Source organism: Nematolebias whitei, chromosome 11, assembly GCF_014905685.2.
Source record: "Nematolebias whitei isolate Nwh7 chromosome 11, NemWhi1, whole genome shotgun sequence".
NCBI lineage: Eukaryota > Metazoa > Chordata > Actinopteri > Cyprinodontiformes > Rivulidae > Nematolebias > Nematolebias whitei.
The window spans coordinates 27,569,768-27,588,266 of record NC_056508.1 but is presented as its reverse complement, the minus strand read 5'-3'; the positions used below and the strand labels follow the sequence as shown (position 1 = coordinate 27,588,266).

At 37.9% G+C, this 18,499-nt stretch overlaps 2 protein-coding genes across 2 annotated transcripts; both read left to right on the top strand.

The window, feature by feature from the left end:
- Positions 1-1,423: 1,423 nt before the first annotated feature.
- rab5if (RAB5 interacting factor) lies at positions 1,424-4,747 on the top strand. Its single transcript, XM_037684091.1, has 4 exons — positions 1,424-1,709; positions 2,856-2,959; positions 3,051-3,180; positions 3,655-4,747. Exons 1-4 carry the CDS (start codon positions 1,599-1,601, stop codon positions 3,694-3,696), a joined length of 387 nt encoding a protein of 128 aa, XP_037540019.1. The 5' UTR covers positions 1,424-1,598; the 3' UTR covers positions 3,697-4,747.
- Positions 4,748-6,326: 1,579 nt separating this feature from the next.
- On the top strand, positions 6,327-14,258 carry dhx35 (DEAH-box helicase 35). Its single transcript, XM_037684090.1, has 21 exons — positions 6,327-6,380; positions 6,709-6,836; positions 6,949-7,041; positions 7,282-7,359; positions 7,543-7,647; positions 7,727-7,788; positions 8,686-8,755; positions 8,850-8,909; positions 9,318-9,430; positions 9,523-9,619; positions 9,741-9,899; positions 10,162-10,372; positions 10,482-10,606; positions 10,871-10,925; positions 11,038-11,228; positions 11,337-11,414; positions 11,527-11,656; positions 13,188-13,269; positions 13,386-13,457; positions 13,780-13,891; positions 14,043-14,258. The coding sequence occupies exons 1-21, from the start codon at positions 6,341-6,343 to the stop codon at positions 14,079-14,081; spliced, it is 2,100 nt and encodes a 699-aa protein (XP_037540018.1). The 5' UTR covers positions 6,327-6,340; the 3' UTR covers positions 14,082-14,258.
- The last annotated feature ends 4,241 nt before the right edge of the window (positions 14,259-18,499 follow it).

The window sequence follows — 18,499 nt, the reverse complement described above, 5'->3', positions numbered from 1 at the left end:
AGACCAAAAACATGCATGTTAGGCTGATTGGTAACTCTAAATTGTCCCTAGGTGTGAGTGAGAGAGTGAATGGTTGTTTGTCTCGTTTGTCTCTATGTGGCCCTGTGATGGACTGGAGACCTGTCCAGGGTGTACCCCGCTCCTCGCACAATACTTTTACATAGTATTTCATTGTTTCTCATTATATTTAATGTTTTTATGCTTTTATTCATGTTGCTGTAATATCTTGTTATTAATATTTGATGCTGTGATCTTTTTTGGTAAGCACTTTGATAACAGTTACTGTTTTAAATGTGCTATATAAATAAATGTGACTTGACGTATTATAACATTTATTGTTTCCTGATGCATGCTCATTTGAATGAACATTCAATGAACATTTATTGTTGTATGTTTTAAGCTCTTCTGCTGCTTTTTATATTCATGACCTATTCATGACCTGTGTACATAATTTCGCTCCACCACATGTACCACATGAGGTGCGAATGACAATAAAGAAACTCTGACTCTGACTCTGACTCTGACTATAGTTTAGATTTAAATATTGGGAGCTTTGCATTTAGGGCAGCACGGTGGCGCAACTGGTAGAGCTGCTGCCTCTCAGCGAGCAGGTCCTTGGTTCAAACCCCGGTCCAGGGGCCTTTCTGGGTGGAGTTTGCATGTTCTCTCCGTGCATGCGTGGGTTTTCTCCGGGTACTCCGGTTTCCTCCCACAGACCAAAAACATGCATGTTAGGCTGATTGGTAACTCTAAATTGTCCATAGGTGTGAGTGAGAGAGTGAATGTTTGTTTGTCTCGTTTGTCTCTATGTGGCCCTGTGATGGACTTGCGACCCGTCCAGGGTGTACCCCGCCCCTCGCACAGTGACTGCTGGACATGGGCACCAGCGACCCCCATGACCCAAAATGGAATAAACAGGTAAAGATAATGGATGGATGGATGGGAGCTTTGCATTTATTTGGTACTAAAATATTAGATTTGATATGGTATTTTAATTGTAATAACTAATTTTTAATGTATATATAAAAATTATGAGTTTTTCAGCATACAAAAACCATTTCTCTATATTTAAATGGTCATGTTAAAATTTAAATAAAACAATAATAATATGCACCTAAAATGGCTAAATATGAATAATTTGAAACCACTGTTAAAAAAATCAAGCCCAGTAGCCATATTTATTGCGATAGTTGTGAAAATGTTTTGGATGACTGAAATGCAGAAAGAGTCGTGCGTTGTTTTATTTTATGTATCGAAAGCACATCGGTATTTTAGTCGTTTGCAGTTACAAGTATTGTCCGAAAGAGGTCGCTGTGATTTTCATTGACAATGTTTTTGGCCACGGGGTGGAGAAACGTCGCATTCTCTGATTGGCTGGAGCTGGCTAGGGTTCAACAGTTCTGCGCATGCTTAGACTGCCTTTAACGTTTAGCCTCTGGAATCTGTCAGCTCAGCGTAGCCAAGATTCTTTTAATACCTCCAAATATTCCCGTGTTCTTTTTTTCTTTTGTTTCGCTTTAGAGATTTAAACCATTTCTAAACTGTCATCAAACTTGGTTTCCAACTTTGTGGCGTGTTTAATTGAAGGAAAGAGCAGAATGTCGAGCAGTACTTCAAAGCGTAAAGAAGAAAGTCATTTGGCGAATGGAGGTGTAAAACAGTCCACATGGAGCAAAGCTTTCTGCAGTACTGCTGTTTGGGAAGAAAAGGTGGGTCATTAAGTATCTTTTTCCCCACACTTCTCTTACACGTCCTACTTGGCGTACTGTTTTTGTGTCCAGCTTTTGAATGCACTCACTTTTTCTGTCATTTATACCGTTAGCTGTGTAGCTAGCACAGCTAACTGTGCCTTAATGCTGCTAAGGATTAATCTGGTCTAAGTTCAGGGGTTTGTTGATTGTCAAATTAAGAGACGTACTGCTGTTTTGGACCTTCTTATTCTAAACAGCAAGGGCATTTAAACATGTTATGTTTAATTAAAAAAAAAATCAAGTTACTGTATTGCTGAACAAAATACCTAAAACCCAGATTTTATTTTTGTCATTCCAGTCAAATAAACTTAAATTTTATGGCTGTTTATAATCATTGGAACCAATTTCTACTACAGGAACTTAGCCTTTTTCTGACACTAGAGGAATTCTGTCATTTTTGTCTTATAAATCATTTCACAATTGTTCGCATTTGCTTGTTAATATAAGATTTAATATTTCTAATATTCTTTTCGTTAATCTCAATCACGTCTTGTCTTCATTCCAACCTAATATCCAAATACTTTTAACTTATTCCTTAAAGTAAAAAACAAACAAAAAAATTAATCACTTACACGACACTTTTCAAAGATAATGAAATGCCATTCAGCAGACATTTTTCAGTAGTTTATTTTTTGGAAGTGTGTCTTTAGTGTGTGTCCAAATTTAAAAATGGACATTAATTTGTGACTCTGAACTGTTGGATTGCAGGTGTATAATCTTGTTTGTCTGTCAGGATTGACTTTGTGATTCATTGGTTTCCTGTTTATGATGTGGGCTAGTCTCAATGTCAGCTGAGATAAGCTCCAGCAGGTATTGCTGGTTCTCAAGCTCAAATAACAGGCCTGGATCAGTAGCAGATGTGACAATGCCTTTTTTTTAATGACACAGATAAATATTTAAATCACAGTTGCTATATTACAATAATTGATTAATTAATTCAGGTCTCTCTTGTAAATGAGTCCTCGTGGCTCAATGGGACTAACCTGTTTAAAGAAAGGTTGAATGAAAATTGAGAACAAAGTTTAAAAGGATAGTGTTTGTGGGTGGAGTTTTATGTCATTGTTTACACAATTTTAATTAACATTTTTTATTTTTGCTCCACAGGATGAGTTTTTAGATGTGATTTATTGGCTCCGACAAATTATTGCAGTAATCCTTGGTGTGGTATGGGGTGTTGCACCACTGAAAGGATTTCTGGGAATAGCCATGTAGGTATTCTGTACAGCCAGTCTTACCCTGACATGGTACTGAAAAAAAAAGAGCTGTAAAGTTGACGTCTTTCTTTGTTTGCTCCATTAGTTTCTGTGTCATCAACGCTGGTCTCCTGTACCTATACTTCAGCAGCTTTCAGCAGGTTGATGAAGAGGAATATGGAGGGACGTGGGAGCTCACCAAAGAAGGCTTCATGACATCTTTTGCTCTGTTTCTGGTGGGGAAACTAATGTAGAAAAACATGTAAAGATATTTTGACAAAACTTTGCAAAGTTGGTATGACTTATAGAGAAAACAGGTTAAAAATGTAGCATGTATGCAAAATTTTACTTATTCCTAGTGTGTGAACCAACAGAACATGATCACGTTCTGTTGCCCTGAAGGTGGTTAACAATGTGCGTTGTGGTTTTGTGTGTGTGTGGCAGCAGTAGTAGTCATCTGTGCTTTTCATGCCTTTAACAAAATAACTGGAAAGACAGTAGAAAGTATAAATAAGGGTAAGGGGCGTAGAGTAATGACGTGTATGTAATGGTCTGTTCAGCCCATGTTGGTGCATTCTAACTGCTTTCTCATCACATGGCCCAGTGCAATAACATTTAGGTACAAAATATAGTTGGATGAATATGGTTGAAAATAATTTCTACTGTTTTTCAAGTGTATAAATCAAATATTTTTCCCTCTCCTTCACCAGGTGGTGTGGATAATCTTTTACACAGCTCTACATTTTGACTGAGAGGAATTCACAAAGAATTAAAACAAACGTTTCTGTTGATTTAAATTGAAGAAACTAAAGAACTTCATGGTGGAGGAATCTCAGTTCTCCGTACATACATGGACCTCGGTGTGCAGTGCGCCATAGGAATCGTGGTGCACTGAACAATTTCCAGCAAGAACACAGTGATGAACAAAGTCAAATGCTGTACATCTCTAATTTGAGGCTCTCCTTTTTAAAAAAAATACATTTTGCATTATTTGTCTTACCATGCTACATTTCATGAGCGGAACAGTAAAGTTACAGAGCAAGGCGACTAAAAGTCATAATTTTGTTATTAGAGTGAAACAACGCTGTATTTAATAAATTTGTTTTGTATCATCACTCCTTAGTGCCGTTTTAAAGTTTTACTTTTAAATGGTTGTTGCCTGTTTAGAAAATGGGAATCAACGTTATCAGCTGCTGCATGTGTTGCAGTTTTTAACATATTAAAATGAAATTTTTATTAGGACAGTTTTGTCAGATGTGTAAACAGTAAAAAAATTGTAAGTAATCAGAGCTGATATTTGACATTAACATCAAAACAATTGCTGGCAGTCATGACCATGGTGGTTTGTTTCCAGTCTTAATGTTTCAACATGTTGAGTCTCACTAAAATCTATCCAAGAGGACAAAACTTGCCTGTTGTGATAACATGCAAATGTGCAGTTTTTGGGCTGAACTTGATCTTTGCACTGCCATGATTTACTTTCAGTGTCTGTCATTTAATTAAAAAAATTAAATTTAATAAATATTTAATTTTAGTTTCTCACAAGTAGCTTTCGCATAATTTTTTTTTGTCAAAATTGAAACTAATTTAAAGTCTGTACTATGTTCTGTTTGTCAGATCCAACTTGTATTACAGATTTATTTGTATTATATCTTGATGGATGTAACATATTTCTCAGTATTTTATTGGGAAGAGCTTTGGAGAAAGATCTTATGATACTGTTATATGTGATATGCAGCTGGCGTTTTGAAAGGATTGTATTTTCTGATCAAATCTGTTGGAATCATTAAACGTGGGCTTCATTTGGCCTCCATTTTACAAGACAGAAACGTGTTTTTCTTTGAATAGTAGCTGTTTTTGTCTCTTTAGTGTTCAAGTCAGTCTGTTTTTTAGTTGAATTTCTTTATATGAAAATGACTTTCCATATAATAAAACACAATTATAAAATATCAGAAATTAAAAAAAATGTCACAGGTTGTAAATATTCAAGTACTTATAAATCAGAACATAAAATCTTAAATGTTACAAATGTATTTGACATGGATGCAACTATCAGTGTTTAAATGTATAAAAATCCTATCTAATACTGTTCAGATTTACATTAAAGAAAAACTTAAAATTAGATTTAACACCCATTTCTTTTAAGTGTGTATCTTTAAACGTGAATGAATGAAAACGCATTGTAAAATTCAAAAATTGATTCAATACATTTTAGCAAGAAACTGCATAAAAATAAGCTACGTCAAAAGTCTCTGGACCCACTAAATGTTCCATTTCTGGAAGGTATTTTATAAAAGTAAACTTTCATAACCCAGGCTGAGCAGAAAGCTGTAAGTGCTCAAGCCTGATATGAGATGCCTATAGTTTCTCGAACACCAAGGATGAGGAGCAACTATCACAGTGAAGCCCAATTTAATTGCATGTCTAACATCACAAGCAGAAATCATATAACTGTAGGTGTGACTGTGACTATAGTCAATTTATAAAAATGATGACCACAATTAAATTACAAAATTTATCATATGTTGGCCTAGTTATACTATTGTAATATCAAATAATCAGTCAAATATAAGACTAATAAAACATAAATTCAGTTTTAAATACCAGCACATAATGTCTAATCAGTGTCTGCAGACTGAGCTGAACATACCTGGGCAGAATCAATCTTTATTTTGTGCCACTGAATTTGTGTAACCAAAAGCAAGGATCGAATAATCAAAAAGAAAAGGAAAAAAGACTTAATAATTCCCTGTTTAAAATTTGTGAAATAACCCATTTGTAATGCGATACAGGATGAAACCTGGGAGCAAGAAAAACATCCGGGAACTTACGAGACGGGGCAGCAGACTTCCGGTGTAAACAAAAGAACGCCATCTTAATGTGATTTCCTTAAATTCTCTTTTTTTTTTTTTCTTCTGTTTTTCTTTTTCCTGTTCAGTTGTTTATATATTCTGATATTAGTAATAACGAAGTTATACTAATATGTTATATTCTTGGATATATTTTTTTATTGATAGGGAGGTTTAATTATAATATGTTAGCTGAAATAGATTTGTTAAATGTGAAATTGTCATTGCCATTTTTTGTATGTTTTTTTGTTATTACTGTTTTAAAAAAGGACGCCATATTGTTGGAGGTGCGAGCAAACGCAAAAAAAATAAAATAAAAATATTTATTTGAATATTCATATTGTATCAAACTTGTTTCATAACTTTCAAATGTTCTTTAAAACACCTTGCCTTAGGTTAAACAGAACTGACTTGAATTGCTGCCAGAAAAGTTTCGTTAAATGGACACTCGGTCGTTGTTTTGTTTTAACGTCATTCATTAATCTCTGAAGAATGCCCGGATCGTGACGTCATCACAGAAAAAAACTAATGTGACGTAAAAGTCAAGATGGCGGCTCCCCTCTCCACCATGAGATTCTGGAAGCCCGGTAAGAGTGAAAAACTAAAGCTTATTAGACTATGTTTCTTGATATAAATGTTTTAGCTGCTGTTTGTGAAGCGGTGCGTGTCGGAGCGGCTGCAGCGGTGTTCACCGCCGCTGCTGCGGGTGTCTGCAGCTCGGCTTGCAGCTGCGCGGAAACCAGAGTGTTTACCTGCCAACATGAAATACGTCTTTCTGCAGAGAAGAAAACAACGATACAGGTTACGGAATAGGCGCCACTGAAGTGTTTTCTTTTATCGGATCAAACCATGACTGGCTTTCATAAGCAGCCTGCTAGCACTGATCAGATAAAACATCTCCATCTTTTGCTCCAGGCTCTGAGGCTCCGGGGATCTCGGAGGAACGGGAGCTCAACTCGGAAACCACGGGCTCTCCCATCATCTTCAACCCCCACACCGCCCTCTCCATAGAGAAACAGAGGCAGAAGCTCCCCGTTTTCAAGGTTTCTCTCTGCTGCTTCTCATGTCTCAGACCAACATGACTTTCTTATGAACAGATGCTTTTCTTGTTTGGCTGGCCTTGGAACATGTTCTTCTCATCTGTTTCCCACGCAGCACAGAAACAACATCTTATATTTGGTTGAAAGCTACCAGACTGTAATCATAGTTGGTGAGACTGGATGTGGGAAGACAACACAAATACCTCAGGTTAGTTTGCACATTCAAAATGAATGGTGACTAGTTCAGTTCAGTGCAGCAGCTTTCTGGCATCCTTCTCATAAGAATCGTTTCCATAGTGATTTAACGTGACCTTGTCCTGATTCTTAGCAGAGTCTTTTCTGTTCTGCAGCAGTGTTTGCACCACATCAGCTAAATCTTAATTTATGCAGAATTGTTTATTCATGTTTTGTTCTCCTCTTCCGTATTCTTCCCTCTTCCTTCCATCAGTACCTGCTGGAGGCTGGCTGGGCCGTAGAGGGGAAAGTGATTGGAGTGACGCAGCCTCGACGTGTTGCTGCCATCTCAGTAAGAGTACCACTGATGCTTTATTTATTTATTTTTTCACAACTTTTTGCCATTGTCATCTAGCTGCAGGCACATTTTCTTCCCCCTTGAAGAACATGTACCTGCTTCTAATAATATATTGGATGTATAACATCTAAAATCTGCTATAATAAAATATATATACCATATCTTTTCTGCTGATAGGTGGCGAACCGTGTTGCAGAGGAGCGAGGGGCCCTTCTGGGCCACGAGGTGGGCTACACTATCCGATTTGATGACTGTTCTGACCCCCACGCCACGAGGATTAAGGTTGTTAGAGGAAGATGAGTTTAGTCACTATCTTTTCTGGGTTTGTTTTCATTTGATATTGATTTTTTGTGTGCTTTAGTTCCTAACAGATGGCATGCTGGTCCGAGAGATGATGGCTGATCCTCTTTTGAAAAAATACAGGTAACCAAAGAACAATTAAACAGCTGTTTATATACAGCTGTTCTTTAATTACTGTAAATTCTCAAAGGTCTTTTCGTGAATGTTTATTGGTTTTTGAATGCGTGATCTAAATTCATCATCGTTCATCAGTGCTTTTAAACTAAAAGGCCTGACTTGCCCGTAAGAAAATACTTTTCATGACCAGGAAAAACAAACATGGCTATTCATGGTATTATTCTTTTTCTACTCCTGGTAGTTGTGCTTGAAGTATAAGCATCAGAAACAGGTTGCTGCTGCCCTTTGCCATTTTTGCATTTTCTAGTAGCACCTCTCGGTTCAGCAGAACTCTATAGTAGAATCCAACCAGGTGTATGTGCAATATGTGCACATTAAAAGTGCACGCAGATAGGAGGTGCTGCATGCCGAAAGACGGGTCACTATTTAACCTCAAACTCTATTGGCTGATTCTTTTAGGTATATGTGCCTGAGATGTAAATTTATGTTTTCTTCCTTTTTAGTCACTCCTATTTATTGATACCTATCGCAATGTGTAGATGCACAGTAGTTAACGTGCACAATAAAAAATATATCGGTATATAACAGATTTCCCACTGCAGCTTTATGTTTTTCCCTGTATTATTCAAAATGAATAGGTAGCCAAGTTTGAAATAAATAAAGCATACAGTTGCAGCCTAATAACTTAAACAGAGTGGCCGTAAAAGTTTTGCCTTTTAATACTAATGTCATTTACTCATTGAAATTTTTTGCTCATACTTTAATGTTACTGTATTGGAAAGAAATTCGCTAAGACTAGCCTAATTTATATTGTCAAACTTTCATATTATTTCTGGCCAAAGTTGCAACCAGTCACTGGTTAGCTACTATTGGTAACTAAGATGCTGTTTTGTTCTGTCCTAGTGTGTTAATGTTAGATGAAGCACACGAGAGAACTCTGTACACCGATATAGCCATTGGTCTACTAAAGAAGGTATTTCAAGTAACAAGTTCAATAATACCAACTAATGCTCTCTTTTACCAATAAAACTAACACATTGTCACATTTTAAACTCATTTCTGGACAGATTCAGAAGAAGCGGCGTGACTTGAGGGTGATTGTAGCCTCTGCCACTCTTGACGCCAAGGTGCGTACATGATTAAGATGACCAGATAAGCTCATCTGATGAGAAAAGATCAACGAAGGCAGACACAGGGGAACAGAGATGTCAGCTGAACTCAATGTTCTGACATCTGTGGCACCCTGATGGTCAAAATCAGGTCTCAACTGTGCTCAGCTATAAGCACGTCAGCTGAAATGTCATTCCAGACATCTGCTGTGCTGTCTGCTTAAAAAGGCTTTTATCTAATCACACAACAAGACTTATCTGTTGTCAAATTCGGTACAACATTGATGTTTCTTTGCTGTGTTGCAAAGGAACAAAGAAATACTATGTTATAGTATTTGTTGTTGTTAAAATGTTTTTAAATACAAAAAATATATATTTTTTATTAACGTACACCATCTTCTCGGGTTGTATTGCTGTCTTTTGAAGAAATTCCATGAATTCTTCAATCTGAACGAGTCTGGAGATCTAAACAATGACACGAGCGCAATTCTGACAGTAGAGGGACGCACCTTTCCAGTGGACGTCTTCTACACCGTCAGGTAGCCCAAACGCAAAGTCCAAACTGAAGAAATTACGACGTGAAACTTGAAAACGTTATATTTAAACCTAAAATACCTCTGGTTTTTCTTAGTCCTGTCCCAGATTATGTGAAGGCCACATTGGAGACAGTCCTGAAGATCCATGAGACGGAGGATGATGGGGACGTCTTGGCTTTCCTCACTGGGCAGGTTAGTTAATATACACTTTATATGCTCACATTTGACAAAATAGTGGAAAAGTTTGACAGCATTCACATGCACGGGCTTTCTTACCAGTATTATTAAACTATCCATGTTCATATTGTATTAGGAGGAGGTGGAGAAGGTGGTGTCCCTGCTGCAGGAGCAGGCCAGAGCTCTTTCTCGATATGGCATGAAGAAACACCTGAGAATTTTGCCCATGTATTCTGGTCTACCTTATGCTGAGCAGATGAAGGTGTTCGAGAGAGCTCCCTCTTCTGTTCGCAAGGTGAAAGGATTATTTTTTCTCTGTGTTTTTGTAGAAAATTTTGATTGTCTTTGAAGTTTGCATTGCTGTTTTGGGGTTTCCAATATACAAGTTGAGTAATGGCAGATTGATAAAAGGGTTATTCATCTGTACATCTGTCTGTCTTTACATCTATGCATCCATAACACATCCTGAGGCTATGGAAGATACAGAAAAACAATGAGAATGAGAGATTACCAGTAAAGTTAAGATTTTCCCATGTGTTTTTCTTTCCTCTTCCCAGATCGTGGTTGCCACTAACATAGCTGAAACCTCCATTACCATAAATGGAATCGTTTTTGTCATCGACTGTGCGTTTGTGAAGCTGCGAGCCTACAATCCCTGCACGGCCATTGAATCTCTGGTGGTCACTCCCATCTCCAAGGCTTCGGCCAGCCAGAGGGCTGGCAGGGCTGGACGAAACCGTCCTGGGAAATGCTTTAGACTATACACCGGTACATATGAGGTTACCGGAACAAATGCCCATTAATCGTTATGTTCCATGTATTTGTTCGCCATTGTTGCTTCAAATTTGTTTCTTATGCCTTCTGTTCTTAACATCAGAGGAAGACTTTGAGAAACTGCCAGCCTCTACTGTTCCAGAGATGCAACGCTCTAATTTGGCTCCTGTCATCCTTCAGCTCAAAGCGTTGGGCATAGACAACGTGCTGCGGTTTAGTTTTCTTTCTGTGAGTCACTCTCTTTCCTGTCACTGGCTGTGATTTGTTCACCCACAGTGAAAACAAATAATATGTTACATTTTATTCAACTAGAACGTTGCCTGGTCTCTGACAAAAGATTTACCATAACACATTAAAATAACACACTGTCTAACTTTGTACTTTTAAAGATTTAAAGGTAATTAATCACTTCTCAAGTATGTTCTCAAGTAAGTTGTCTTTTAGAGTCAATATCGTGCCTAAAATGCAGATTCCTTTATTATTATTTCACAGCCTCCTCCAGCTCAAACGATGGTTCAGGCTCTGGAACTTCTTTACGCACTTGGAGGTAAAACATGTGAAGCAGTCCTTCAGCTGCACATCTGATGGTCATGATTCTGTGTTGACAAGCTGTCCACAACAAGAAGCAGTGTCTGTACTGTCTGTGTGCATCTTGGCAGGTCTGGACCAATATGGCCATCTGACTGATCCCATGGGCATGCGGATGGCTGAGTTTCCTCTCAGCCCCATGTTTGCTAAGATGCTCCTAGAGTCAGGGAATTATGGCTGCTCCAAAGAGATTGTTACCATAGCAGCAATGATGCAGATTCAGAATATTTTTTCTGTGCCACCCAATCAGAAGAAAGTTGCCGTAAGTGAACACAGGTTTTTAGAAAAAGCATGATGCATTTTTGGCTGAAAGGTTTAGTCAGTGTAAAAAGTTTTCTTCATATTTTTTCCTCGACATTTTGTTTTGCAGGCTCGCGAGCACAGGAAATTTGCAGTCGCTGAAGGAGACCACCTCACCATGCTGAATGTGTATGAAGCATTTATTAAGGTATAGTGTGCCCAGACTGCTCAATAGCAGTAAACTGGCTGTAGTGAACTTTCATAATTTTAACAAACAGCCTCTAATTAAATCTGCGTGTCTTTATCGGCTTTCCCTGCAGCATCAGAAGAGCTCGCAGTGGTGTCAGGAACATTTTCTCAACTACAAGGGCCTGGTGCGCGCCGTGACTGTGCGAGAACAGCTTCGGCGTCTCATGAACAAGTTCAAAGTGCCGCGGACTTCCAGCGAGGGTATGTTTGAGTTACGAACGTGCAACAAGGTTCCCAGCATTTCATGAAAACAAAATTCCCTGAGTAAATCCTGAAATTCCAGGATATTTCAGTCGTACGACACGCTCAGAACTTAGCGTCTTAGATGGCAGGCAGAGTCACAATCAAAGATGACAGTAAGTATACTGTAGTCTACAGTACGTGCATACAACATCCATTTCTAATAATTAATTGTAATGTATAATATCAGACACTAAAAATCCACTTCAACCAATCAGTAAAGATACAGTAAACGTACTGTGTACACTTTAGAAGCAGAACATGGACTCAGGGATACTAGAATACTAGCTTTAAACTTGTCCTAAACACCAACAAAACCAAAGGGATGCTTGTTTCAAACAGGAAGTCGGTCCCAGCAGTTCTTCCTTTGGTTTTACCCTCGAATGGTGTCCCTGTTGAGTTTGTCGATTCCTACAAAACTTTGGGTATCTTGATCAATTTGCATCTCTCTTTTAAGCTTCACGTGGAAAACCTAGTAAGGAAACTGAAAGTTAAACTGGGTTTCTTTTTCAGAAACATATCCTGTCTAACTTTGGGAACACCTTGTAACTGTGACTTTCCTTCCCTCCATTGATTACGGTGACATTATTTACATGAACGCCCCTACAAGCACCCTGCAGATGTTGGATGCTGTCTATCACGGTGCGCTGAGATTCTGATGTAACTACCGTACCCACCACTGCACCCTGTATTCACTGGTTAACTGGTCATCATTAACTTCACGCAGACTCTCTCACTGGTACATTTTCATCTTTAAATCACTTCTTGATCTGTTTACTTCATACATCTCCTCCTACATGTCTCTGCGTGAGTGCAGCTACAGCGTGCACTCTCAGAACATTATTACATGCAGTGTTCCCTCAATGAGGACTGAACTAGGCAAAAGGGCCTTCTCCTACTCTGCTCCTATTTCCTGGAATATCTTGTAAAAGATCTGAAGCTCTCGACCTTGACCTCTAAGTGGCTTCAAACATCTGCTAAGTTCCTGACAAAAAAACAATGCAACGTTCCTGTTTTTAGTTTTCTACACTGCCTTATAGTCTAGCTGTTTTTCTGTTACATTTTCTTTTAAATACCATTTTATTTCCACTTGTTAAAAAAAAAAAATCTCAACTTGTACGCATCCTTTATGCTTGTCTATTATTGTCTTTGTTGTCCACTGTTGTCATCACTCTTTATTAAAAATCAGCCCTCTCTTGTAAACGAGTCTCCGAGACTCAAAGGGATTAACCTGTATAAATAAATGTTGAATGAAAAATACATGTACACATTAAAATCTCAGAAAGATCATCTTTTAATCAGTGGATCAGTGTTTAGGGTTCTTGAGTTTTCCCTGTCTGGAAAATGTTAGTCATTTTCCAGGTTTTCCCTAATTTCCAGAGTCGCTGGGAACCCTGTGTGACTCAGCTGAGGTGACAGATGCTGCAGAAACTTGTGACTCCAGGTATTTGCAAACATTTGACTGATGTATATTATTGCATGTTCTGCCCAGGTGATCCAGATGTGATCCTGAAGTGCATTGTGTCTGGATTCTTTGCTAATGCTGCCCGCATTCACCATTCTGGTTCCTACCGGTGAGGGTGAACTTCAGCATTTGTCACCATGTAACACTTTTATCCTAAAAATAATTATTCATGCTTTTAAATTATTCGTGACAAATTTGTCTTTTCTTTTTGTTTTGCCTTGTTAGGACTTTACGAGATGATCTGGAGCTACACATTCACCCCAACTCTGTGCTTTATGGCGAGAAACCTCCAAAGTGGTCAGTAGATAACTCACACTTTGTTAAATATGTTTAACCTTCTTGTATCGTAAACTATAAAGATGATAACATTTTTTGAAGGATTCACAAATATATTCATGAATTGTTTAAACAAGTTTTCTTTATGGCTACGCGATATATCAATTTAGAATCATTGCAATATCAATATGCACACTGTTAATATGGCAAAGAACTGCTTGGGCTGCAATAAATCCTGAGCTAATATTCAAAGTGCCAAGTATTCATGCTCTATATTCCAGTAATATATTTGTTCAGTCATGGAGTGAAAGTGTTTGCCAGACATTCTTGTTTTTTTAAAAAGGGTTGTCTTCAATGAAGTGGTGCAGACGTCCAAATATTACATGCGTGATGTGACTGCTGTTGAGTCATCCTGGCTGGTTGAGTTGGCCCCCCACTTTTACAAACAAGCAAAGGTTGGTCAAAGATACAAACCACATACTCAGCATTTAGTTTGTGAATATTACCAGTGATATTCTGTTTGTTCCTTTCCATACCTACTCACAATTTGTTTTGCGTTACTATCATTTACTTGGCTGCTCACTGTGGTGTTTTTTTATCCTTCAGCATGGTTCCCTCTCCAGCAAGAGATCCAGGGTCCTGTAAAGCCACAGTCTAAAGAAAACAAGACAACATTACTACTATTTATTGTATACATAAAGGTATATCTATTTATTGTCCATGTCCACCTGCACAACTCCCTCTACACTGTGTGGCCATACAACACCTGGACAAAGACGTAGATTTTCAGTGTAGATACGAACACTTTTAACTTTCTTTTTGTCTGTACATACGAGACGTAGCGGTGAATGTGAGACGAGGCCAGGTGGGCCTAACTGGCACCCATTTAAGCATGGCCCGTGTAGTTTATACATCAATATAGAAATACAAATGTATACTGTAGTTAGAACAGGCTCGGGTCCAGGGAACAGTTCCTGTGCCACCGGCCCGTCCACACCTGGCTTCATTATTTTTTTAAAAGTTGTGTTTTCTCTTGTTGCAGAAAGATAATGAATGACAACAAACTGTGAAAATGTTTCCTGGTGAGGGACTTAGTGCTTGCTCCATAATATTCTGGGTGCCTTTGTAGTTTTATTGATTAACTCTATCTTAAATTTATTTTCTGAACTGAACAGTTTCTGTACTTTTCCACAGAATGTAGTCTGTATACAGAAATGTCTAATTTTTTTAAGTTACCATAATCTCAAATTGTGAAGAAACTGCATTACTCTTTTCTCCCACATTTGTTTCACCATTTCACCAGCGTACAGCTCAGATCTAGTGGCCTTGTCATCACCCTGTGCCAATAGTTTTTTCTTTAAAACAGCTGTTTCACATTTTATTCTTGTGTGAAATATGTAAATATTTCTAAACATTGTAAATGAAAAGCTGTGAAACTAGAACTAAGAATAAAGTGCCGTATGTCCGTATGTTGCTGTGATGAAAAAAGCATTTAGACATGCATTCAGGGTCTCAAAACACATATTTTTTCTGATTTTAACCATTTAGTGCCATCTTAAAGGCCTATTATCTTAAAATATATATATTTTTTCTTTGTACCCATTGTTATAATTTTTCAGGCATTTATCAAAATTATCAGTGAACCGTTAAAACTTTACATTCCACGTTGCCTGCCCATCTGCACACTTTTACTTTTATTTTCAACACTTCTGTTAACTTCAGACCCTGAAAGCTTAGTTTGCTTTCAATTTGCTATTTGCTAAGGTCACTAAACTTTACAACTGCCTGCATCTATATATTAGTTTACCTGTTGGTATAACTTGTTCTTTAGATTAGAACTGTAAGTTCTGTGAAATGGTAGCTACACCAAAACACTACCATACAGCAAACAGAAAAATGTACTGAAAAATATTAGATTTAAAACGAAGTACATTTGCATGCTATATGGTACCCTTTTCTAGATCTGTTTATTTTGTGTAAAGGAAAACATACTCTTACCATGTATGTATGCACTTAAAACAGCAATCTGTAGGCCTGTTTGGCAGCTTACCTCTGAGATCAAAATGGTCAATTCCATTTCCTCTTTACATTAGTAAATAAAGCCTTATTGTTCAACCAGCTACAGTACTACTGTTCTTTTTAGGCTGTGTCTGTTTACCATGTGGTGTCACTGTTGTTCCACAGTCTGCTGAATCTCCAGTTAATATGACCAGATGATGTGAGAGCATTGGTGTGAATCATTCTTTTTTTTAAAAATGTGTAACTTGTAATTGATGCTTGCAGATGACACATTAAGTGATGCAGCGTGTTCAGCATGTGGGTCTGTAGTTGCAGTGATCTGCATTTGAAATTAAAACATTTTCAATTTATTGAATGGAATTGAAACATCTAACACGTTTTAATCTATTGAATGTAGACAGTTTCCCCATGTTAGTTCGTGCCAGTTTCATTTAGTTAAACATCACAGGTGTGTAGTGTTTGCACCTTTGAGATTCTACACATTCAAGGCAATTTCACAATAAAAGACTGTCAGTCCCTTATTTAAATAACAAATTTGCTTCATTTCGTTAAATGCCTCACGACCCAAGCTTTGCCTAAAAAAGTGTTCAGCTTGTAATAAATACAACTGTTGTAGATTTTTATTTTTTTTTAACCTGCTCTAAGAAGCTAACAGGTGTTCAGTTTGCGAGTCTTTCTCGGATATTGCGCTAATGGTGTTCAGTCAATGGAGGGCAAATAGTAACTTAGATAAATGTTTATAGTAATACTCTCGGTTAAGGTCAGAACGCGTGCAGTTTTCCAACCATAGTTGAGAGCGGGCGCAGATGGTTGCTAAGTAACACCAAACTTTTATTTTCCTCAGCAACACCAAACTCGCGTGGAACTCAACTTTATATGCCCTGCGCATGCTCAGTGTGTCCCGATCATTCCGTCCAACTTGAGAGTGGTGCTGCAGGTAAGCTCGTTCTCAATAGTTGCCAATAAACGCTCAAAGTAAACGTTTTCCCTGAAAATAAGAAACTTGTTATTAATAAATTTTACAATTTTTGGTATGAATACATTACAGCAGTCTTTTAAATTTTGTCCTAAAACATGTTTTTCACTGTTTAGCTTGTATGCTAAGAGAGCAGCTAATCAATTAGCATTTTTGACTAAGTGCTGGTTTAAGTTTTGTTTTTTAGATTTGACCAATATTATGTTATATATATATATACATTACAGTTTACTTTTGTTTGTCTTTACCTGTGTTTTGATTGTTTAGTTTGGGTACTAAGAGAGCAGTTTTCTTAATTAGCTGGCCAATTGCACAGTAACAGTTTAGGGAATCAAGTTTTATAATTATACTATTACTATTATACTATACTATAGTTTACTTCTATAATATTCAAGTAGTGCATTCCTTGGGGAGTTCAAGACCAACTTTTTTACCCATTCTCTTTCCTTTTGTAGATCATTCTGATAAATGACTGTTTGTGTTAGGTACTGTACTTGCTAGAAAGAGGTTACAGGTCAGTCTCTTGTCGGATGCCACATGTTCATCACCACCCATACATGTACAGTCATGTAAAATAGTTGCTGCCAGTTCTAAATCAAGCGACTAAAGTGTGGACTCCGCTCATTTTGACATGGTGTCAGAAGATTTCAAGGATCAAACGCCTGTAATTTTTTTTCTCTTTTTCCATTTGCCATTTTCCTCAATTGTGCACAGACAAGATCAATGTCGTAAGCAGCGTAAAAGTAACATCAGAGGGATTTCGCAGACTAGACCCTCTCGTTTTTGACTGGGACCTCGCATGAGAATTGGCAAATTTTTGAAAAGGAATACGACATCTTTATTGGGGTAGCCCACACAGACAAGCCTGCTAAAATGAGGCATACATCCTCCTCAATCTTGCAGGAGCAGAAGACATCAAACGGGAGTATTCATTTGTTTATGCTGCCGAGGTTAGGGTTCCAGGTGAGGATTGAGCCATCCATGTATCCGAGTCCAGAGAGGACCCTGACTGTCTAAAGAAGTTGTTTCGGGAAACGCGCAACCCATAACATAACAATGGAGAGACACAAGTTTCATTCTCAAAATCATAAACAAGGTGAGACAATTGAATCATACCAGTGATGAAAATTAAAGCTAAAAGTTGCCACTTTGGAGACTTAACAGATAAGCTAATCAGTGACAGAATTGTGTGTAAGATAAATAATGACAGCATAATAAAGGTCCTGCTATGTGACAGTGACCTAACACTTTCTAAAGCCATTTCCCTCTGTCTTATTTATGAGATGACAGGAGCTCTCACAAGTCACCACATTGGGTGCACTACAGCCAGACTTTGCTAGAGGGAAGTATAGGACAACATTTAAACAAGCCAACAGAATGCAAAATTCTACAAAATGCAACAATTGTGGAAGCAACCACATTGCACAGAGATAAATGTCCTGCATTTGGCCAGCAATGCCACAAATGTAAAAAGTGGAACCATTACAAGAAATGCTGTAAGTCCAAGTCTAACCAAAGTCCTGAAAAAAAAAGTCTTGTAAAGCAACATTACAGCAGAAAACCTGTGCACCAGCCAGTTAGAGCAGCCACACCACAGTCCCACTGATGACACTTTATATATGGATGGTGTTGAGCACTTTATATCTGTGGACATTATCAATACCCAAGCAGAGGACTGGGATGGAGGATTTGTCACCCTGCATGTATGGGACAAGCCCATAGAAATAAAAATTGATACAGGAGCAAAATGTAATGGACAATTTTCAATAGATTTCTGTAGGACAAATTTAAAAATGCAATAAAACCACCAACCTAGTAGCCTACAGAGGCAGCAAAAATGAAACAACCGGTTTTGCTACACTGCTCCTTTGCCTAGATGGACAACTACACACACTGCCCTTCTTCCTGTAGATCACAATATAACATCACTACTTGCATTTTGTGTTTGCATAGGCCTAGGACTTGTCATACTGAGCCCCATGTTCACCAGGCCAGTACTGATTTGATCAAAAATGTCTGAACAATACGGTGCAGTGGCGGCTGGTGCAATTTTCTTGTGGAGGGTGGC

What these genes read in the sequence shown, in the direction of transcription:
- rab5if (XM_037684091.1), top strand. Translation starts at nt 1,599, where the DNA reads ATGTCGAGCAGTACTTCAAAGCGTAAAGAAGAAAGTCATTTGGCGAAT. An exon ending in GGATTTCTGGGAATAGCCAT is followed by an intron (nt 2,960 to 3,050) that starts GTAGGTATTCTG and finishes TTGCTCCATTAG; the next exon opens with TTTCTGTGTCATCAACGCTG. An exon ending in CATCTTTTGCTCTGTTTCTG is followed by an intron (nt 3,181 to 3,654) that starts GTGGGGAAACTA and finishes CTCCTTCACCAG; the next exon opens with GTGGTGTGGATAATCTTTTA.
- dhx35 (XM_037684090.1), top strand. Translation starts at nt 6,341, where the DNA reads ATGGCGGCTCCCCTCTCCACCATGAGATTCTGGAAGCCCG. An exon ending in TGCGGTTTAGTTTTCTTTCT is followed by an intron (nt 10,607 to 10,870) that starts GTGAGTCACTCT and finishes ATTATTTCACAG; the next exon opens with CCTCCTCCAGCTCAAACGAT. An exon ending in CACCATTCTGGTTCCTACCG is followed by an intron (nt 13,270 to 13,385) that starts GTGAGGGTGAAC and finishes TTGCCTTGTTAG; the next exon opens with GACTTTACGAGATGATCTGG.